General features: G+C 37.4%; 1 protein-coding gene across 1 annotated transcript in view; it reads right to left on the bottom strand.

Annotated features, from left to right (window-relative positions):
• Nucleotides 1-24,477, bottom strand: part of LOC140157567 (uncharacterized) — a 104,959-nt gene that overhangs the window by 76,691 nt on the left and 3,791 nt on the right. Inside the window, 3 exon segments of the mRNA XM_072180803.1 lie at nucleotides 10,648-10,774; nucleotides 12,470-12,600; nucleotides 14,557-14,843. Of these exon segments, the coding sequence (XP_072036904.1) occupies nucleotides 10,648-10,774; nucleotides 12,470-12,600; nucleotides 14,557-14,697 (399 nt within the window). The 5' untranslated portion in view covers nucleotides 14,698-14,843.

The following is a 24,477-nucleotide window of genomic DNA, read 5'->3' on the forward strand; positions in this document are numbered from 1 at the left end:
AAATTAAACTAAAATATTTATATAACAATGGAATAGATAAAACTAAATTGGGATTGAAATGGATCTGCCCTACAATACTGGATCAATGATGGAAGTATGTGTATTGTTTTATTTCAAAATGAAAAAAAAAACTTATTAATTGGCTTTGATGATATTTATAATTAATATATCCGTATTCGTCCGAGAATAGACCCACCCCCCATTTTTCGAAAAATTCCAGAAATTGTAAAAAAAAAAATTACTTTTTTTTTTTTAAGTTATTATTTTTCTGTTTTGGAGTGTCCCTGGACCTAGACCTAAATGCTAGGATCATTCATGGTTGACCTAAAAAAATGTGCACAATGTTTTGTGTTTTTAATATGAAAATTGATAATTTGATTTCATGTCATACTCTATTAATGATATCAAAATGCATTTTGATATCATTAATAGAGTATGACATGAAAACAAATTATCAATTTTCATATTAAAAACACAAAACATTGTGCAAATATTTAAAAAAATTTTTTGAAATTGAGTATAATCCCACCCCCAATAGTGAAAAAATTTCACCTAAAAACGGGTGGGACTATACTCGGACCAATACGGTAATATAATATAAATAATAATAATTATAAAAATAAATAAACAAATAAATGAAGTAATTTGAATGAGTTAAGGAATCAGTTAGCAACGTTTGCACAGTATTCACACACACCAAATTGCATTCCGTCCTTCTGATATCGAATAATTTTGATTTTTTGAAATTTGTGATATAAAATTTTATGGTAAATTATTAAAAAACATTATTTTCTATAATCTATCTAACAGGCTCGAAGTAAACTATACGAATCTAATGATATGTACTTAAAGTCTAGTATACAGCTGGGAGGAAAAGTTGTCCATCAATTGAAAATTTTGACCATCTGTATATACATTTTTCCCAAAAACGAGGTCTTTTTGGGAAAAGATGTATATTATCATCAATACAAATGGTTCAAATTTTCAAATGATGGATGCCTTTTCCAAGCCAGCTACAGACACTTTAAGTATAGGCCTACATATCATTAGGTTTATAAGTTTAAGTTTATTAAGTTTACTTCAAGGACTGTGAAATGTCAAGAATATTAATTTTTAATAATTTCCATAAATTTGTATTGCATCACAAATTTCAAAAAATCAAAATTATTTGATATATCAGAAGGACATCACTTGTATTCAGAATGCAATTTGATTATTTATAGTGTGCTCTCAGAGGATGTTTAAAGACATTCCCATGACCCAATGGGGTTTCTGACCTTGGTATGTCTGGTTTTTGTACACATGTGGCAAGTTGACCATACTTTGCATTGGGGTTGTGTGCAAATATCTGATGTTTTCATCCTATTATTTAACATTGAAAACATCGAGACTTAAGAATAAAATTAATGCAGTGGGACAATATGAATGTTTCCTGTAAGAAAATCAAATATCAGTCCTAAGTCTCAACTATTAGCTCGTTGGCTGCAGTTTTAAAATGACCATTTTGTGTGTGTGGCAATGGGGACTTTGCCTCTAAAATTAGGTTATATTGGTCAAATTTCCCAATCATAGTGCATTGTAGGAATGCCTTTAAGCCTCCTCTGGTGTGCTCTCATGTCCCACAAAAAATACTGTGCAAACATTGCTATCCGATTACTTAATTATTAATAGATTAAATGACAAATTAATATCATGGGCAACCTGCATGGAAATAAAACTTTTCAAAACATATAGGTCCTATAGATGTGCATGTACAACTCCATACATTGTAGGCCTAGTAAATCAGGTAATGAATGGAAAGTTTCTTAGCCATGAACCAAAGTAGTACCAGTAGGAACCTATGCCATCTGCCTTAGCCATGAACCAGAGTAGTACCAGTAGGAACCTATGCCATCTGATTTCTCAAGTACTTGACCTAAATGGTCTATGCTGTAATTGTGTACATAGCTATATTTTCACAACAGGATCCGTGGTTCTCTGAATTTGTCACTTATCTTGAATTGGATTCACTAACAGATTGAACACAAAGCTTCATATTCTCAAATTTTCGGCTAGCCTAGCGTTAATTCCCAACATTCAGAAGCCTTTATATAATAAACAAGGTATTCTATGGCTGGAAACTTTTTTGGCCTAAGCCACAATATTTCACATGGTCAATGAGAAAATGGAATTCAACACTTTTTGGGTCCACCCTGTATTCTCTGACTATTGACCTACTTTTTCACATGCCGCAGTGTTGAGAAAATATTCGTGCCGGTTATATCCCAAACACCCACAGAGGTGATAGTTTACGGCGAGTTTTGTAATTGTTACTTGATTTTGATATGTAAGTAATACGATAAAGTCGTCATAGGCAGTAATGTGTTTGTATTAAAAGAAATAACAAAAATAATTATTTAAGTAATAGAAATACTATTTGGAAATTGCAGCAAGATTTGCAGATGTTTTTATTTGAACAGTACCAGTTCACCAGTTTTGCTAGTTTTCCTAATCTTTGGGCTAAATTAATAGCATCGTGAAAACCAAACAGTCAATTAATTTATGTCAACATTTCCTTGTTTGACATCGCATGCAAACATTATCTTATTTACATAATGGTTTTGACCTCGAGTCATGAGTGCATGGTGATTCATTGTTTAGGCCAAGTAAAATAAATAACGTGTATATCGTCCCCGCCCTCTCCGATTTTTGGAGATTTTCAAATATTTTAGTTATTTTTCCTATTTGCTTCCTTACTTTGTTTATAAAATTGTTGTGATGAAATGACATGTTTAGAAGTTCTTGGTTATCATTTATAAACACATTGCAAACACTTTCTTCAAGCTAGGGGTAGGGCTTTGGGGAAATAACAAAAATATTAGGGGCCTCCCGATTTTATGATGTGTTGACAAACATTTGCCATTGCAATTTTACACAGAAATGAATGGTAAAACAATAACACGATAACAAATAATAAGGACCTCCCTCACCAATTTTTGAAAAAGTCCGGACATATACATTTTTTTTTACTTGGCCTTAATTGGCATACTCCTCTAAATATTTTACCGCAAAGTCCTATGGTGGAGGGCTATTTTGTTGTGTAGTCCTACAAAGGTGGGTGACTAAAAAGTAGCCTGTTGGTACATGTTTTACCGTACAGTCCTATGGTGTGGGTTTTTATTTTTTATTTTGTTGTCCTAATTGATTGCTCTTAGTTCGTTATTTATATAACTTCAAACACAAACCTTCTTAGGATGCACCATTAGATTCTCAGGGTGGGGTAGGAAGTTTTCAAAAAAAAAAAACTTCACCCACTTCATGAGCAAAAAAAACTTTCCCCACCAACTATAAAAAATAAAAAACTTTCCCCGACCCCAACTTCCTACCCCCTCTCAGTATCAAATGGTGCGTCCCTTAGTTTAATTCTTTCAATCAAAATTTCACTCCTCTGCTAATGATGACAAGTGATAATCAAGTAATACTGCATTAGGCCAAATACAAAAATAAACATGTTTCACGCCCCTCCCTCCTTTTTGGAGGTTTCTTCAATTATATTTTTATATTTTGCAATTCAGTTATAACTTTTTTTAAATTATGTCTAGGGAGTTGAGATGCTTTCTATAGCCTTCTCAATATACAAGAAACAATTTGGAAGGTTTCGAGATCATTAGAGGGGGCCTACCCCTCAGAACAACAAATAAAAAGAGGCCTCCTCCTTTTTGCAGGCATTATTGTGCACGCTAATAAAAAAAAAATAGCTCTAAATATGGGTATTTACATCGATTCTACGATACAAAATAAAAAGGCCCCTCCTACTCCTTTTTTTCAAAAACCTGGACGTGAAACATGTTTTTTATTTTACTTGGACTTATCAATATGGAACTACACCTTTATCTTGACAATTCATTTGCTCGCCCTATTCCTTTTAAAGGAATTTTTATTTATTGTGAACTTGACTTAATTACTCATTCTTTCATTTCTCTTGACAATTTTTCATTTGCCCACCCTATTCCTTTTAAAGGAATTTTTATTGCTCTTGGCTTTAGCATTTACATATAAAACGCAGGTCTCAGTGATGTTCCACACATGCTTTCACATGCTTCAAGAATGAAATTACTTCTTTATTAAATATCAATGATCTGACTGGTACTGAATCACACACATGTAGTAACATCACTGGTTATGTGAAGTATTGGCAGTAAAGCTGATCCGCTGATAGACCTCCATATGCCATGTTTCAAACATGAGATTCAGTTTAAATGGAAATAATGATATGGATAGTGTAGCATGCAGTAACTAGCATGTGACATAATAATAGCATTACACATAGTACAGTCATGATATCATGTAGGCTACATAGCAAAGCCCAGGCATAGTGGGTACTCAAGTTTGGTTTGGGTAGGGGTGTGACCAAATTTTCCAAGATATTTGGATTCATCACAAAAAAAGTCTTGTGTGTGAAAACAACTGTTCAAAATTTTTCTGGAAATTTTTTTGGTCATTTTATTGAGTACCACCCTAAATACGGATTTTGTATGAAAATAATGAATTAGTTGAAGGTTAAACAAAGTGTTGAAGGGCTTTACCTCCAGAAAAAATATATTATTACCTTATACGTAAGAAAATATGTCTACTTATCATGTGAAATAAAAAAATCCGGAAAAAATTGTGTGAAAATATGTTTTTAGCCTATTTTTTTAGCTGTTATCAAGCACTATTATTCGATTTGTTTACAAGCGCCAAGCAACTGTCGTCTGGGAGAGTGATTGACATCTTTATTATTAGAGAAGAATGGAATCTGTATAGTTCATGAATATTCATGTAGTATTTACACAACCTGTATCCCAGCCATTATTTGCCTAGTTATCGTAATCGTTCATATAAGACGCCCATATGATCCATGGTGTTAAACTGATATTCAACAACTTTATATCTCTCGATCTTTGCGATCCGAAATATTGAATTTCAACTTTAGGCACATCTCTAGCAAGGTAATAAATACCTGTCACAAATAGAGGTCTTGAAATGTTACTTGCAACGTTAAAAATGTGAATAGAGAACAAATCGGGTTCAAACATGCTTCAAAAATATGAAGGTAATTGTCAACGCCTACTACCAGAATAGCCGGAAGAGGGCAGACTTCATAAGGGAGTGTTCATATATTTTAGTGGGGGACAAAGAATTTGGAACTTATTTCGGGAAATTTCCTGGGTTTTTTGTTTTTTTTTTTATTTTATCTTCCTGTTCGGGTGTTTCGTTGGCACATTTTCGGGCATTTTCATGCACTTTACAGGAGTTTTTTTCGTGGTTTCTCTGTAGCTGCGTGTGTACTTTTCCCCACGTAGGCCTACAGGGTATAAATCCCGGGTATAAATAAATAAATGAATAATAACATATATAAAAAAAGAATCTGGAACTTCAACGTCAAAAAACAAGACAAATTGTACCCTGCTAAAATATCAACCCATATCTCTCTGAGAATAAAAATAATAAGACTCAATCTCACCTGCAAAAAATATTTTTTCGGGGATAATTTGGGATAAGTTAGGGCCTATTTTATTGCGACAATTTTCAAAATCTATAAGGTGAAATGTGTCGTAGGGATGTGCGGCAGATTTGGGGTGCATTTTCAGCCATTTAGTTTAGACTCTGTTGTATTTTTAGCCATGATTTTATTGACCCTCAGTGTCATGAAAATTAGGTTCAAGAAGGGTATTTTCAATAATTTTCTCGAAAAAGTAAATATTTGCGAAAACTTTCAGTCCAAAAGTTGATACAATTTTGGGTCTGTTTTCTTCAAATTTGGTTTAAAATCGTACTGTAGTTTTTCGGAGTCACATCCTCACATCCTTACCCAAACCAGCTTGAGAAGGTTCCCCGGTGTGTGCAAATTTGTAATTTATAGGCCTACACTCGTTATTTAAGCCTAAAATCAAAGTGTTAATACCATTAACACTGCAATGGCCCGATTTGTCGTGATGACTGGCTTCCAAAATGTAGGCCTATTTTAAATTATAAATCTGGTCCCGCTTAGAGGTGTGTTTTACCATGGAGGTCTCTCCCTCGGGTTCGTGGATGTGCCACAGTTTTGGGGTAGGCCTACCTTTTCAACGACTATGATGGGTGGGTTTACAGCGAAGACCAACTTTTGGGCGCATTTTGGCAAAAGTGCCCTTAAAAAAAGCGCCAAATTAGGCCAAATTTGGATGACTTTGATCCTTGGTACAAATGTTTAGAAGAGACCCGACCGAGGTGTTTTTATTTAAAAAAATGGTCGGGCCTGCTAAAAACCTCCGGAATCAAGCATGGGTAGGCCTACCAAAATGCCTTGAGACCCCCCAACCCAGCGCGGGACCTACATGACATGATATTCTCCATGAGTCCACCAGAAAATATAAATACTACTATATTTGTCTGTATAAAGAGCTAGGCGTGCACCGGGATTTGCCGACTCCAATGTTCATTTTGAACCATTAATATTTGAGCCACGGCGCCGGGAATGTGAAAAGCGGGGGGGGGTAGGAGCAACAAATGTAGGCGTGAGATTATACTACCTTGGCGTGAGACCGTGAGAAAGTGACCCAATGCGTGAGACTCACGGCCAATGCGTGAGAGTTGACAGCCCTGCTTGTAGGCCTACCGCGATGTCTACTGTGATGACAGTAGCGTAGCTGCGGGGGGGCAATTGCAAAATTGCCATTTTGGGCCCCGCCCCTAGTGCAAGGAAAAAAGAGGGAAAGGGGGGGGGGGGAGAAAGAGGAAAAAGAGAGGAGAGGGTGAGAGGAGGGGCAGAATCCAAACGATATGCAATACAGCTCAATAGGCCTACCATATACGATTATGATAAGCCTGGCAAAAATTGTCTATTTGGGCCCCCCGCCCCCAGTGGGAAATTTGGTGGATATTTGGGCCCCTCCCCATAGGGCCTACAGTCTTGCCCCTCCTGGAAAAAATCCCAGCTACGCCGCTGCGTGATGATGTTGCAAAGTTGCGGAAGTTCATTCATAAATTTCCCATTTCCACTCGACAACAACAGACCAGCACGCAGCTGCAGTAGCTAATCCCGAGCTAATCAGAGACATGTGCGTTTCTCTTTCAACAGAAAATAATGTGACCATGTGACTGACACGATGTACGCTTCAAATAATTATGCTCTCAAGGCCAAAAGTTAAATGGAAAATATTTATAATGAACACTCCCTTATTTAGCCACACCTTTCTCGTGTTGCCTGGTATATCAGCAAAATCCTACACTATCGCCTTCCCTTGGTAAAATCCCTGATAAAAACTCGGGATATTGAAATTGAATTTCAGCGCCAGAACTTCCGTCATTTTAGCATAGGCTATGCAGTGGCGCCGCTGGGGGGGGGGGGGGGCAGTATTTCCCCCAATATTTTTTCTTTCTCATCCAGTTTTTAGGCAAAATCCCACAATTATGTAATTTTCCACTTTTTATGCAATTTCAAGTGCAATAAGTGCCCCTGCCTCAAATTCACTTCCCCGGCCCCATGCCCGGAAAAAATTCTGGTTCCGCCACTACGGGTATGGCCATAGCTAGGGGCGTGCCCCCCCCTGCCCTTGGTTATGCTGGACGATGAGAAATTTAGAGCTTGTTCAATTCCGCCAATTTTAGAAATTTTAAAGGTAGGCCTATATACAGTGTAGGCATGTATATAGCCTATAGAAAAACGGATCACAGTCAAATAAAATATAAAAATCGTAGGCCTAATAATTTTACTAATGGCATTTATTGAGCTGCTCACTTCTTGAAAATCCTATGGTTTAATATTGATATTATATAATTGAGCTCCTTGTCAAGCTCCTCAGTAGGCCTACACATAGGAGAGTGACTAACTGAGCTCCCGCTATTTTCAGAAATGAAGGCCTGGCCTATTAAATGAATAATTAGGATTGAGGCAGCCTTTTGTTTCATTTTACAGAACTTTTTTAATCCCCCAAAATTAGTGGGTTTTTTTAATGGGGAGTAGGCTTTTAAAACGAAATTCAAATTTGGCAATATTTTCCATTGCTTATTGAATTGATCTGCGTGAAAATGCCTAAACATGTGGCCAGAGCGGGATGACTGGTATAAAAATCTTAACTTGTGAGAAAGGACGAGGCCTATGGGGTTGTAAGGAGGCTGTGGATCACGAAATGCCCCTTTAATGTGTGCTAGGTAAAGTCAGTCTTCCTTTCGACCTGCCAAAATTTAATTTTATTCCCTCCCCCGGCCCCGGCTTGCCAAAAAATTGCTTTCTCGAAAGGCTGTGCAATCAGTACCGGTATTAGCCTACTAATTATAAGCCAAAATTTCCAAGCGACTCGCTAAAAATCGCTTGCCTCCCGTCTCGGCCAGCCGAAAATCGCTTGTCCGCACCCCTGGACTGCCAAATTTTGTGGCCCCCTCCCCTTGGCCTGCCAAAATGCCCCATCCCTTTGCATATAGCCTATATATAGGCATATGCCAATTTTTTGGGATCCCCAATTTCCATACCCATACCCATACCTTAAATGGATTTCTAAATATCTACCTGTTGCAAGCGCAGCATTGGCGCTGGATTTTAAGCTAGAAAATACCTAAATATTTTAAAATCCAAACTCGGCAACACCACTTGCCCTCGGCAACACCACTTGGCAAATACAGCCCGTCAGTAACAATGTCGCACGTAAACATGTGTTTTAAAAAGAAATGAGAGTGTCACTTCTGTCCAAAAATTTGAATTTTGGCCTTGAGCAGCGACAATCAGAGGTAAGAAAAACACAGTATGACGAGCTTGAAATATAGAATCACTATATCAATTTTGAAGTTTGTACTTCAAAGCACAAGCAAACGAGGTGAAATGGTTCGAAAAAAAATTGATTTCGCTGTATCTTTTATCGCGAAACTAGACAATTTGGCAGCAGCGAGTCGGAAAAATAGCAAATATCTCAATTTTCTGCTATCGAAATGAAAATTTAAATAGCACCTGCATGCAGAAGAGGGTTTATAGAAATAATGTAGGTCAGAATTTTGTCTATGAAATCTTGCACGGAATTATTATTACTGGTTACAAAACGACATACAAGTGGAGGCCATTTTACTTCAAATTCGGCCAACATTTTAAGCTTACATAAAAATCGAGACAACCAATATCAAGAATGAATATGCACATTCTTTTATTGACTTGTTTGTAATGTGCGTCGAAGTTCCCAACAAAATCGCCACTTCCAATGAGAAATTATGGCCGTGTTCCCAAAAAATCTTGATGCTCGGATATTGAAAAAATTTGAAATGTTTGAAAAGTACATTTCATTTTGAGCCAAGTGGAAAATTCAAGCATAATAATGACCCTTACACTTTCAGCTTTTTAGACGTAGTTTTGCGTTTTCTCTCCGATATTTATTTCCAGAAATAGATAAGTTTAAAGGGGGCTACGTGCATCCCATTTTGCTTCTGAAAATGGCAAAATTGTGTATAACCTGAAAGATCTGCAAATGCTAGGATTTTCTCTGATTCTGTTTCATCAGATAAGACTGGCAGCAAATAAGACTGATTCGGACAACTGATGCAATGGAAAGCTATAACAAAAATAATCTGTTCGATTGTCCTCATTCGACCCACCCTAAACTAAAAAAAGTTTTTACTGTACAAAAGAAAACTGACCCTAATTTTGGAAATTTCCCCCCTCCCAAAAAAAAGATTTTTTCTCTTTCGAAATTTTGACATTCTGAAAAGTAAACAGTTTCTTCACACTTCTAAATTGTTTTAAGCATGACTGAAGTGATGCAGTAGAGAAACATCACACCTTTGTGGGCAAGGCATTAGAACCAAATGTGTTTGATCTTTGGATCAACCGTCGATGCTGCTTCGATGCTAGTTATTTAAGAAATAAAGGGTAATGCTTTATCCTTTACACCCAAATAATGTGTCGAGGCAGTAAAACGTAAATAATGGGTGAGGCGCAGCCGAACCCATTATTTAAACGCTTTTTACTGCCGAGGACACATTATTTGCATGTAAAGGATAATGCTGCACCCTTTATTTCTATTCTATTACCAGAAAATAGTGCGATTTAAAGAGAAAATATCATTTTTTGGCACAAATATTTTAAATTGTTTACTTCAAGGTGGAGCGCGTGACGCGTAAGTGTCAGCAGCCAGATCGCGGAAATATTGCACACGTAACCAAGCGTGATGCTGTGCGTAGAATGTGTTACGGCGCTCGACCCATTATTGCAGAATAATGGGCTCTCACGTGACGCGTTTCAACAAATCACAGTGCACGATTTTGAATAATGGGTCGTGGAGGTAATAGAATAATAAACTAACAACTAATTAATCAAAATCAGTGCCAAATTTATATTGGTCAATATCAATACAGGCAGATATTCATATGTTATCACAATTAACAATGTCAATTTATTGATTTCATGTGGATCGCCCAAGCATTGATAGTCAATTGAAAAATCAAACTTAATTTGTTTCTGTTGCCTAAGCTAACTACTAATTAGGCCCATACATGCTTTGACTATGACCTTTAAAAAATACATAAAATCTAGCCCTATCTACCCTACCCTTAGGAGCGGATCTATGGACAATAACACAATTGTTTTTGCCTAATGATGGTTATTGAAGAAAACATTAACAGTTAAAACTAAAAAAACAAACATACATCTGCAACTCTTCTTACCTCCAGTTGATGTTCATTAGCTATACGTTCAAATTTCTTCTCACATTCAGGAGCTGTAGATTTATCCGTGAAGATGAGACCTGTTGCATAACATCCAGGTGCAGGAAGGGTGATATTAAATTCCTCTCTGCCAGGGGAACAAATAGATCAGGGAATGTGGATGAATATCAACAATTTCATGTTTATGTTCATGAAAGTTCATCTGTGTTGGTAATATTGAATGATATACCGTATTTTGTCAAATAAACGCCCCGGGGGCGTTACATTTTCCCAAGGGGGGGGGGGGGGCATTTATTCAAGGTCAGTTTGAGAATGATAATTCCCGTTAAAATCATTAGGTAAACTTAAAACTCACGCTAAAATGACGAACTATGAACTAGAAACACCGACTTCTGGTTCACTTCCGGGTTTCCAATCCAGATTTTCGCCAAAAAGTGACGCTATTATCGACCATGTGGGCAACTTGGTAAGCTTACTACGCAAGATAGCATGGAAATATCGGCATTTTTGAAACATCTTGGTTGAAAAAAGTGGTGGGGGGCGTTTATTTGAGGGGGGGCGTTTATTTGACGGGGGCGACTATTTGACGAAATACGGTAATTAGTTGATGAGACTAATGACTTTGAAATTTACATAGAAGTCCCCATGCTCAGTGGCAATGCCCCTCCAGTCAGAATTATTGCCCCCAATAAAAACTTTATGAACATTTCTACTTTTTGCTGCAATTCTGAGCAAAATTTGTCGACACTTCCCCATAAAAAAATCAGAGGCATTGTTTAATTGAGAGAGAAGATGTTTCAAAGAGCAAGTTAACAAGCAATTGGAAAAGAGATGATCATGCATGCATTTTGTATAGTGATCATGCAGCTGAATGCACTTCAGTACAGGCACACATTTGTATAATTGCCTCTTGAAGCCCTACTTCAGGTGATAGTCTGGGTCACGTCACACAGCTAGCATCCAGGACAAGAAGTAATTTACTGGGACATACAGTGCCATCAGTCAGGGAGAATTAAGCTGGGCATGTAAATGCTAGCTATAGCATATCAACTAAATTAAATCCCGATCCAGTCAGTTCCCAAAATGCATTACAGATTTTTTGGGTGCACAGTGATTTCTGGATCTGTTTATAGTTTGTGATTATATGTAGACCTAAACGTGTGCTTCCCGGGGTGTTTCCCCATTTTTGTACAGGTAGGGATTTTTTTTATCAAATCTCTTTTGCAATTCTCCAGTCATGTTAATTAACTGGTAACATAAAACCACTTGAAATTGTAAACTGTCACAGCAGGTGAAGTCATCTATTAAGTTGCTGTGCATACATACATGATGAATAGCACATAGCTGTATGTATATGGTATAACCAGCTTTTATAGGACCTGCGTAATATTGCATTCAGTAATGTTTGAAGGTTTTTTTCTGTGCCCTTTTATATTATTGTAGAAGTCTCCCAAATGTGTGCTGAGAGCCATGTATGTGACTCCATATGACAGCTTCACACTCATTTAAACCTGCTAAAATTGTTTGAATCTCCCCTGCACCTGTATGAAAAAACTAAATAGGGGTGTCCTCTGTTGACAGATGCATGTCTAAGTTTATAAAATATGATCATGCATCTGCAGTTCAACTTAATATCTACAGGCATACATAGATGAGGCAAACATGAAATTTATCATTTTAGGTCTACTTTTTTGTTCATATTTATTCTAAAAGGCTATTAGACCATTAAATGCAACAAATGCATTATGAGACAACCATGCGGATCAACTTATCACATCATTAAGTCTATTTTGGATCTGGGTTTCATTTCATAACCACTTACTTTACGACTCGCGCATAAAATTTATGAGGTATAGACGTCATCATGCCAGCTCCATCCCCTGTATTGTTATCTCCACCACAAGCACCGCGATGCTTCATGCGCTCCAGCATTATTGCAGCATCGACCACGACCTGTGTAAGAGATTGCAAGGAAATTGCATGGTGAATAACTGGTTTAATGTCCTTCGCATGAAAATGTCAAAATGTTTCTAAAAATACTGCAAATGAAGATCTGCAGTTCTTAAACCATTCCCTTTGCATTTGACAACTAACAGTACAAGGGCAAAATTATAAACTGTTTGCAGTTTTCTCATATAATTCAAAAAGTTAGCTTGAAAATATTGGAGCTGTTCATTTATTTTTTATAATAGATCCCATATACTCTTCAAAATGAAAGAGGTAGGTCTATAGCATAGTCAACGCTGTAGCCAGGGGGTGCGTTGTACCAAAAAAATGCCAATCAGGAAAAAAGTTCACTTTTTTTCTGTAAAAAACATTGAAACATTTTTAGCTCCCTGTCACCCTCTCCCTCAATTAATAAAAAAAACAATCCTGGCTATGGGCCTGGGTATAGTCATGCTGAAAACTACTTGTTTGGTTGAATTTATTCAGTGGTATCAGATTTGTTTTCATTACATAAACTCATTAACTGTTAGATAATATAAGTTCACTGAAACTCTACCCACCCCGCCCCCCATTATTTTATATTATCAACACACAAGTTTGAATTGGTATGGCTCTCTGCAAACATTTATGTTGCACTTCCTGAAGATTGTCTAACATTGACACCCACAGCAGCTGATAGGTGTATCCCATCATGCTCTGCAGTACCATAATAAAACTGTTTGTGCCATAGAAAGTGTACACAAAATCCCTCACTTCAACTTTCAATTACTCGCTTATATCAAGGGAGCTTAGACTTTTGTTTGAAAAAATATGATCTCTAAAGTATAGTGAACCTATCCATAGCTCTCAATATCTAATCGGCTCTTGTTTATATTTTGTATACATTTCCTATGGAGCAAGCAGATATACTGCAATGCATGATGGGATACTCTCTTTAGCTGCTGTGATTGACACCAGCTTCCTACTATTGCCCAAAAATACTTCCTATATAAAACATGTTCAACTTTTGCTTTTACAAGGCCAAAACATCGCATTACAGGATCATAATCACAGTACACTGTAAGCCTTGAAATAAGGATTTCGGAACCAGGAGCAATTGTACTATAATTTAACAATAAATTGCTCCTGGTCTATGTCTTTGTGTGTAATTTTCCAACAGAAGCAGGAGCATTTTGCCAATCACCAGGTGACTCACTTTTGCGCATCTTATTTCAAGGCCTGGTACACTGCAAATTCTGCCTATTCAATTGGCCAGAAATCTCTCCTTATTTCACACTTTTACAGAATTAGCCTTAACTGACAATAATTAAGACACATACATCTAGGACCAAATCAAGCTAAAAGTAGGACTTATGTACGCTGCAAGCACTTCAAATTTAACCAAATTTAGATCGTACACTCCCCTTCAGTGCATCATTCAGTCAGTGGTTTAACCTATTATTTTTAATCGTTTTCATCCTATTTTAAGACATATCAGCTTATTTGCAAGTCATAATGTAATTTTCTTTAATATTGTCAGTCAAGCCTAATAAAAATTCCCCATTCAAATTGTGTAAGTCATTGACAATAATATGAATCAAATTCTGGACTCACCAACAATTTTTTACCATAAAATTGTTGGCGAGTCCAGAGATGACTCAAGTCATTGTTTTGTAATCAAGGAACTCATGAGTTTTAAGCAGTAGCCTTATGCATGGACCAGATACTAGGCATAACTTCTGGGCTTTTAAACTCAACAGTAGAGTTGTAACATGGACGGACGGACGGCCAGATGCAAAACTCAACAAATGCAATTATGCATTTCAAGGGCTATGATGCACTCAGTTGCAACATCTTGATGCATTTCTCAAAATGGGTTTGCATTCATTTATTAGGAATTGCTATGCTGCACAACAGCAAAGTAAATGAACTGCATTTTAAAGAGGAAAATAAAAACATAAAATACAATAACTCTCCATTCACCTTATGTGAAGGTATTCCTTTGATGTTAACGATAAACCCCACACCACACGCATCCTTCTCGTACTCCGGATCATACAAGCCCTGGGCAAGGGGCAACCCATTCATGCCCAGCTTTGGTTGGGTGGGGGCATCAGTTGCCATGGTGATACGATGCCAAGTTCAACGGCAATTGAAGATCAGGATCTTTCTGCCTAAATATGTTTCTGGTTTCCACTGGATGAAGTTGGCTTTGCTGAGTAACTTAATTGTTCGCTGCTGAAGAATCAAATTTCCCAACCAGTCCTTATCTGTAAATAAATAAAAGAAATGCAAAAGATAAATCAAAATTTTGTTTATTCACAATGGCATGGTTGAACTTTTTCTAATCAATGGTCATCCACCAGTCTGATATAGTGACCAATAGTTGATAAATCTGCCTTAGACACCAAAAATAGACATTTGTTATAGATTTCTAATATTTTGAGTTTTTACAACCAAAGGAAAGACCGGCAATTCAATGATGAAAAGACCTGAATTTCCAAAATTACAGTTGATTCCGATTGTGTTTGCCTCTACACTGCATGCACTGCACAGGATTCATACATCTATAGGCCAAGTGCTGTGTTATAAATTTATTACGGTCTGATGTTGACAGACAGAAAATACAAATTGGAGAATTTCTTTGGCGTACGACCAAACTGCAAGAAATGTCACATTCTATGCATGTACATCATAACATTTCTGATTGCACATTTTTATACGTACAAAAAATGTATATCTTACAAGTGGGGATGAGCCTGTGAATTAAAAAAAGTCCTTACGGCGATGAAAAAAGAAAACCCTGTTCTAAGGGCCTGACTGACCCAAATTTTGAACAAATTGGGGAAAAAATTTCCTGTACAATTGAATGCCAACCCAAATTTCGGACATTTCAGGAACAATTTTTGTTGTATTTTCTCAAAAATTTTTTTTTTCTTGTGTGTCTAGGCACAGAAGCAAGATCTTGCAGGGGGATAGAGGGGGTGTAGAAGTCATTTTTAAAGGTATTGAAAAAGGCACACAAGCAACAACCAGTCTGAGCAACAAAAAAGACACACAAGATGGAAAAAAAGACACACAAGATGGAAAAAAAAGACACACAAGATAGAAAAAAAAGACACACCGGGTGAACTAGTATTTTATAAAGTGATGAATACAAAGGTCAAGGTTAGTGCGCTACCATGAACACATTTCTGTAGAAGTTCACAGTCTGGGTCATGATGTGTTTTTCATGTATGTCTAGGTATAAAAGGCTGTGAAGAAATAATCATAAATTTGTGGATAATAATACTACAATGTAGCTGGGGAGCAGTGTGGAAGATTGATAGGGAGTACTGTGGAATAATATGAGCCATATGGGAGAGTATAATGGGGGGGTTGGCAAGGCAAAATAGGGGGAAGCAATTTATAGCAGGTTGAAAAGGCATGTAACTTTTGGGTTAATTCCTTCATGTAATTTTACATGAAATTAGGGTTAGGGTTAAGGGATCTAAAATGAGCGTTTATTGCGTTTCGACAGTATTTTTTGTGGGACATTAGAGCACCTCAGACCTATCGAATTGCATTCTGAATACGAAGCATGTCTTTCTGATATCAAATAATTTTCATTTTTGAAAATCACAATATAATACAAATTTTATGACAAATTATAAAAATTTGATATTTTTCAAATTTTGATATATAACAGTCCTCGAAGTAAATTATCTAAATGTAATGATACATGTATATTCTTAAAGTGTATGTAGTGCAGGGAGGAAAAGCCGACGGTCAATTGAAAATTTTGACCTTTCATATTGAAGATATGGATTTTTTTCCCAAAAAGACCTTTTTATTTTGGTGTTTTGGGGTAAAAATCCATATCTTCAATACGAAAGGTCACTATTTTCAATTGATCGTCGGCTTTTCATCCCACCTACATACACTTCAAATATAAATCATCAGATTTATAAAGTTTACTTCGAGTACTGTTAAATATCAAAAATATCAATTTTTGATGATTTGCCATAAAATGTGTATTACATTGCGAATTTCAAAAAATCAAAATTATTTGATATCAGAAGGACATTCTTCGTATAGAATGCAATTCGATATGTCTGATGTGCTCTAATGTCCCACAAAAAATACTGTCCAAAGGTTCATACCCCAGCCCTTAAGGTTAGGGTTAGTTTAGGGTTAGGATTAGGGTTAGGATTAGGGTTATGATTAGGAATAGGCTTAGGGTTAGGATTAGGGTTAGAGTTAGGATTAGATTACACGAAATAATTACATGAAGGATCGACCAACTTTTGGGACACATTTACAGGATATCTTTTAAATAACGAAAATGTGCATTAAGTGTTTCCATACTGTTTTCCTAAGCCTTTAAGAGCGTTTTAAGCCCGGGGCGGGGGTACTCAAGTTTGGTTTTGGTAGGGACGTGCCGCTGAGAATTTGAAAGTGGACCCATAAATATACCAATTTTTCAAGAAATTCGGACCCATTGATATACCAAAAGTCAACATTTTCGGCTGAATTTAACCCAAATTGTCGTAGTTTTTACAAATTTTCCCAAAATTTTGGGGAAATTTTGAAAATTTTGGCTAAATTAACGAAAAATTGGGCTATTTTCCGAAAAAATTGAGAAAATTTTGAAAAAAGGACCCATTCATATACCAAAATAGGCATTGAAAAAGGGGTCATTGATATACCAAGAGGCTGAAAATGCTACCCATATTTGCACGTCCCCGTATGGTCATTTGTACTGAGTACCCCCCGGGGTTTTAAGGCGCCCCATCATCCCATGAAATGAATGTTTGCCAAAAATTGCCTGCCCCCCTCTCAGCTTGCCTAAAATGACTTGGCCCCCCCTTTGACTCACCAAAAATTTCTTAACCCCCCCCCCCCCTCAATTTTACCCTCCCACCAGGGCTCATAGTTATTGCAGAACCCCTAATCATGGAAATAGTTGCAGCATGATATAGGCCTCCATGCAGGTAATGTCAAGTTCCCTGTAATCATATTTTAGTTGCATGGCCATACTTTGACCAGTATCAAGTAAAGGACATTGAACTTTGCAATCTGAAAGTCATGCCTGGAATGCATGCCAGGTTCATGCCAGGGTTGTTGGCTCATCCATCAGGAAGGCAGATCCCTTGGTATCAGGGATAATAGGGTCGTCAGACATACCCTGGTCCGTCTCCATTTTCACAAGCATAACTGATATCACTTGTGGAATATGGAATAACTATTACATGTCCATAGAATCTCTGCCATGTTTCACACAAGGTCTGTAACCCACAAACAGAAGTTAAAGTGCTATTCTGTTTACCCAAAAGTTAAACTAAAATAAACAAGAATTTGTCTTTAAAAAGACAAGTTCACAGATCAGGTGTATAGCTGTGTATATAGTAGGCCTACTTTGAGCTACTTTGGTCTAACATTTAATATTCATATCTAACCTACTCTGCACTTATTCGACAATAAATAAGTGATATGAGGCTTAATAATTAAGTTAGGCGGGCAGCCTAACTTATTTCTTTCTTGCCATTTCTTTCTTTCCTCTTCTTCTTCTTTCTCACAATTTGCTACTACTTCCACATCCTTGATCGGATTTCGACCAAACTCAGTCACAAGCAGTATTGGGTAGCTGGCTACAAAAGTTATGGATTTGTTTAATGTCCGAGGTCATCCAGGGGTCACAGGGGTCAAAAAAGGTCATTTTAACCGAAAATGCTCCGATTTAGCTGAAATTTAAATGCAATGATCCTTATGACATTCTAAACATGTTTAAAACATTTTAAAATTTATTTAAGGTCATTAAGGGGTCATAAAGGGGTCAAAGGTCAAGTTTTTCAAAATGCTCCAATTGAGCTGAAATTTAAATGCAATGATCCTTATGACATTCTTAATATTTAAGAAATATTTTAAGATTCATTGAAGGTCATTAAGGGGCAATAAAGGGGTCAAAGGTCAAGTTTTCAAAATGCTTCAATTGAGCTGAAATTTAAATGCAATGATCCTTTTGACATTCTTAACATGTTTTAAAGATTTTAAAATTCATTTAAGGCCATTAAGGGGGTCATACAGAGGTCAAAGGTCAAGTTTTCAAAATGCCAGCTCTCCGCGATCAAGGTATATTAAAACGGCAATACATGAAGCAGTCATATTCAAATCAATACTATATCCACCACAGTATTGTTGCCTAATCAGATCATCACAGTCATCCGCCTAACTTACCTCGTGCCCTTGCAAAGGGCACAGTTGCTCTCTTTAAGTTAGGCGGGCAGCCTAACTTATTTCTTTCTTTGCATTTCTTTCTTTCTTCTTCTTTCTTCTCACAATTTGCTACTACTTCCACATCCTTGATCGGATTTCGACCAAACTCAGTCACAAGCAGTATTGGGTAGCTGGCTACAAAAGTTATGGGTTGTTTAACGTCAGAGGTCATCCAAGGGGTCACAGGGGTCAAAAAAGGTCATTTAAATTGAAAATGCTCCGATTGAGCTGAAATTTAAATGCAATGATCCTTATGACATTCTAAACATGTTTAAAATATTGTAAAATGTATTTAAGGTCATTAAGGGGTCATAAAGGGTTCAAAGGTCAAATTTTTCAAAATGTTCCAATTGAGCTGAAATGTAAATGCAATAATGCTTATGACATTTGAAACATTTAAAACATATTTTAAAATTCATTTAAGGTCATAAAGGGGTCAAAGGTCAAGTTATTAAAAATGCTCCAATTGAGCTAAAATTTCAATGCAATGATCCTTATGACATTTTAAACATTTTAAAAACATTTTAAAATTCATTTAAGGTCATTAAGGGGCAATAAAGGGGTAAAGGGTGAAGTTTTCAAAATGCTTCGATTGAGCTGAAATTTAAATGCAATGATCCTTATGACATTCTTAACATGTTTTAAATATTTTAAAATTCATGTAAGGGGGTCATACAAAGGTCAAGTTTCCAAAATGCCAGCTTTCCACGATTAAGGTTTGATGCATTTATGAAAATCAATAATCCCACTATATAGTTTCTACAGATGACGCAATAATGGTGAATAAGGGGGTGAGGGGTAAGTAAAATGTTGAAATATGACCGCATTAAACCACAAAGGTCATGTGAGGTCAAAGGTCAGGTCAAATTTAAAGTTGCTCTGATTGGGCTGTAACTCGGGGGAAAATGATCCCTGACACTTGGGGAGTATGAAACCGCAAAGGTCATGTGAGGTCAAAGGTCAGGTCAAATTACAAGTTGCTCCGATTGGGCTGTAACTCGGGGAAAATGATCCCTGACACTTAGGGAGTATGAAACCGCAAAGGTCAAGTGAGGTCAAAGGTCAGGTCAAATTTGAAGTTGCTCCAATTAGGCTGTAAGTCGGGGAAAATGATCCCTGACACTTTGGGAGTATAAAACCACAAAGGTCATGTGAGGTCAAAGGTCAGGTCAAATTTAAAGTTGCTCCAATTGGGCTGTAAGTCGGGGGAAATGATCCCTGACACATGGGAAGTATAAAACCACAAAGGTCAAGTGAGGTCAAAGGTCAGGTCAAATTCGAAGTTGCTCCAATTAGGCTGTAAGTCGGGGAAAATGATCCCTGACACTTTGGGAGTATAAAACCACAAAGGTCATGTGAGGTCAAAGGTCAGGTCAAATTTGAAGTTGCTCCAATGAGGCTGTAAGTCGGGGAAAATGATCCCTGACACTTTGGGAGTATAAAACCACAAAGGTCAAGTGAGGTCAAAGGTCAGGTCAATTTTGAAGTTGCTCCAATTAGGCTGTAAGTCGGGGAAAATGATCCCTGACACTTTGAGAGTATAAAACCACAAAGGTCAAGTGAGGTCAAAGGTCAGGTCAAATTTGAAGTTGCTCCAATTAGGCTGTAAGTCGGGGAAAATGATCCCTGACACTTTGGGAGTATAAAACCAACAAAGGTCATGTGAGGTCAAAGGTCAGGTCAAATTACAAGTTGCTCCGATTGGGCTGTAAGTCGGGGAAAATGATCCCTGACATTTGGGGAGTATAAAACCGCAAAGGTCAAGTGAGGTCAAAGGTCAGGTCACATTTGAAGTTGCTCCAATTAGGCTGTAAGTCGGGGAAAATGATCCCTGACACTTTGGGAGTATAAAACCACAAACGTAACGGGAGGTGAAAGGGCAGGTCACTTTTAAAGTTGCTCCAATTGGGCTGTAAGTCGGGGAAATGATCCTGACACCTGGGGAGTATAAAACCACAAAGGTCAAGTGAGGTCAAAGGTCAGGTCAAATTCGAAGTTGCTCCAATGAGGCTGTAAGTCGGGGAAAATGATCCCTGACACTTTGGGAGTATAAAACCACAAAGGTCAAGTGAGGTCAACGGTCAGGTCAAATTTGAAGTTGCTCCAATTAGGCTGTAAGTCGGGGAAAATGATCCCTGACACTTGGGGAGTATAAAACCACAAAGGTCATGTGAGGTCAAAGGTCATGTCAAATTTAAAGTTGCTCCAATTGGGCTGTAAGTCGGGGGAAATGATCCCTGACACTTGGGGAGTATAAAACCACAACGGTCATGTGAGGTCAAAGGTCAGGGCAAATTTGAAGTTGCTCCAATTGGGCTGTAAGTCGGGGAAATGATCCTGGGAAGTATTAAACCGCAAAGGTCATTCGAGGTCAAAGGTCAGGTCAAATTTAAAGTTGCTCTGATTGGGCTGCAATTCGGGAAAATGATCCCTGACACTTGGGGAGTATGAAACCGCAAAGGTCATGTGAGGTCAAAGGTCAGGTCAAATTTGAAGTTGGTCCAATTGGGCTGTAAGTCGGGGGAAATGATCCCTGACACTTGGGAAGTATTAAACCGCAAAGGTCATCCGAGGTCAAAGGTCAGGTAAAATTTAAAGTTGCTCTGATTGGGCTGCAATTGGGGGAAAATAATCCCTGACACTTGAGAAGTATGAAACTGGAAAGGTCATCCAAGTTCAAAGGTCAGGTCAAATTTAAAGTTGCTCCGATCAGGCTGCAACTTGCGGCAAATGATCCCTAACACTTGGGGAGTGTAAAACCGAAAAGGTCATCCGAGGTCAAATTTAACGTTGCTCAGAATATGAAACCGAAAAGGTCAACCGAAGACAAAGGTCGGGTCAAATTTAACGTTGCACAGTATTGCTGCGTGATGATGTCATCACAGTCATACGCCTAACTTACCTCGTGCCCTTGCAAAGGGCACAGTTGCTCTAGTTATTATGGTTATTTTGATGCGAATCACAGAGCTATGTCGGTCAAATATTATATAACTAGTAAAAGTAATCAAATAATGGACATAGGTTATTTAATTACATAATATCGAAGTCAATGCATTAATGCTCTGCGTGCTAGCCAATTGTTTTGAAATATTTTCTCGAAATATCAAGAGCTATCTTTATAAGAACTACTGAACCAATTGTTTGTACTCATTTTAATGCATTTTTCATGCTGATTCCAAATATGGTCATGAAAATTAACATTTCTGAAATTTTTGAATTAAAAAAAATTGAAACATGTCGTCTGCAGTCGACACCCGCGTGAAGAGAGTTAAGTTGATCATGAAGCCATTTTGTAAGTATAGTGAAGATATGCCGCGCAAATGTTTGTAAGTGAAAAACGCTTTTAAATGGATAGAAACTCGGACACTAAAATGAATAATTTATTTTGTAGCAATGCAAAATACATGTTTTTATTTTAGGCATTACATCTTATTTTGTCCTATAGCACTATCGGTGTCCGGTTTAGGTACCGATGACACTTTTTGTCATACCCTGGTGGTGATGTATCATTAAGTGTGATAATTAACATTTACGTAGTAGATAAAGGGTGAGAAACAGACCATTACCATAGATAATCTATGTGTCTTGTTGAGGTATGGTGAGCATGTTAGTCGCTCGGAAGGCGAGACCCCGAAGGGGTCGAGCCTTCCGAGCGACTCAACATGCTAACCATACCTCACATGCACCGATTATCTATGGTAATGGTCTGTTTTGAACCGTTTATCTTACATATACGGTGAGCCAAAATAAACGAATTGGTTGTTATGGTTTATTCATTTTCCAAAAGACAAACTGGAAAAGCTGATATGATTATCTTGTGTAAGTTTAGGGTTTTTCCAAAATAAAAACACACCGGGACAGTGTAATATTCTCCTCATGTGTCCTGCGTTCGAGTCTATGAGTCTTATTGCAAGTGATTTAATCAAATCAATACAGCATTGATTTCAATCTATTTAACGCGTTAAACGGGAGATTCTATTCAATTCACTCGATAGCCTTATTCATGTATTAATTCTTTATACATATTCGTAATATTAATAATGAATATGTAAATAGTTCAAAGGGCAAATTAAAAAGTGGGTGTGTTTTACCTAGATATGACGGTAACTCATTTAACACCATAGAATATATATTTATCTTTAATATACTTATACAACAAATGTCCTGAACCAAATCAACGCATTTTCCTGGGTACCCTCCTCGACCTATTTTGGTTGGGGTTAGGCCGCGGCTTGTTGTAGTTACTAGTTTTTCTACATCTAGTCTTGTGGCCTGTAATGTACTGCATTTTAGGTGCAAAATATCCTTGGTTGAACTTAATTTGTAAGACCTCATGGCTATGTTTTGTTACCTACTTTGTCGGAATCTGCGTTAGTTGGGAAAGGGGGGACAAAGGTAGATTGACATCCCCGTCCTAATTATACAGGTTTTAAGAGACATAATACAAACTAATTTGCATTATTCAATAGAGGTGTTCTTGGTGTCATTCAATACACACAAGTATTGTTTACCATCTTCATTTAAATCTAATATGCATAAACTTGCATAATAATTTATGCTGATCGTGTAAAATATGTAAAAGTCAAAATTAGATGCATTTTAAGTTTGTTGAAATGTCCAAATAATGTGGCCAGTGTTTCTAAATATGAACATGTACGTCTCTTCTTCAAAATTTATTGACCTGGCCAAGATTATCTTGACCTGAGCAAGATTATCTTGACCTGACCAAGATTATCTTGACCTGTCCAGATTATCTTGACCTGTCCAGATTATCTTGACCTGTCCACATTATCTTGACCTGTCCACATTATCTTGACCTGTCCACATTACTTGATATAATCAACAGTTGACCTACCTGCGTCTTTAACCGGATGTCTTTGGATGACAGAACATGTGCTGTAATGTGGTCTTTGAGTGACAGTGGTGGTGAAAAAGGGGGGCTTAATAGCCCTACATATGCGTTACCTCGAAAGTGGGAGTGCCCCTCCCTCCGGATTTCAGCACACCACATCAAAGCTCCCATTGGGCGCCCCATTGTTACCTCACTTTTTAATGTTAAAAAATCACAAATTAATGACTTCAAATGCGGGCATGAATTTTAGATACAGGCAGGTGACGCTGTGTCCGGAAACTCTGCATCACATGCAAAGGGACTCACAAGCACACTCACAAATCTGTGCTAAATATGTGCCATACGTGATTCTTCTTTCACCTGTATTCATGAATAACTATAGCATCATTAATTTGATCTTAAGCACTAGTTTATAATGTTCACATAAATCACGTTAAGGATTTAATATTGTGATATATACGTATGTATAGCAAGGCTGCGATATATATAGCAAGGCTGCCCCCAGTCAGAACTCTCCCCCAGTAAAAACCCAAAATTACGAACATTTCACCTTTTTGCGGTAATTTTGTGCAAAATTTGTTGATTCTGCCCCCCCTACCCGAAATTCACTTGCCCCCTCAATGCCCCCCAGAAAAAAATTCCTGTCACCGGCGCCACCACTGGTCCCAGTGTATGATGCGTGTAAGCCTCTTAACTTGTTTAAAGTTCAACGATCAACTGAATAAAAAGCATTGATCAATGATCATTGAAGGATCTGGCCAGTAATGACTGCTTTCTAGTGGTCAAAACTGACTGGT

Source organism: Amphiura filiformis, chromosome 7, assembly GCF_039555335.1.
Source record: "Amphiura filiformis chromosome 7, Afil_fr2py, whole genome shotgun sequence".
NCBI lineage: Eukaryota > Metazoa > Echinodermata > Ophiuroidea > Amphilepidida > Amphiuridae > Amphiura > Amphiura filiformis.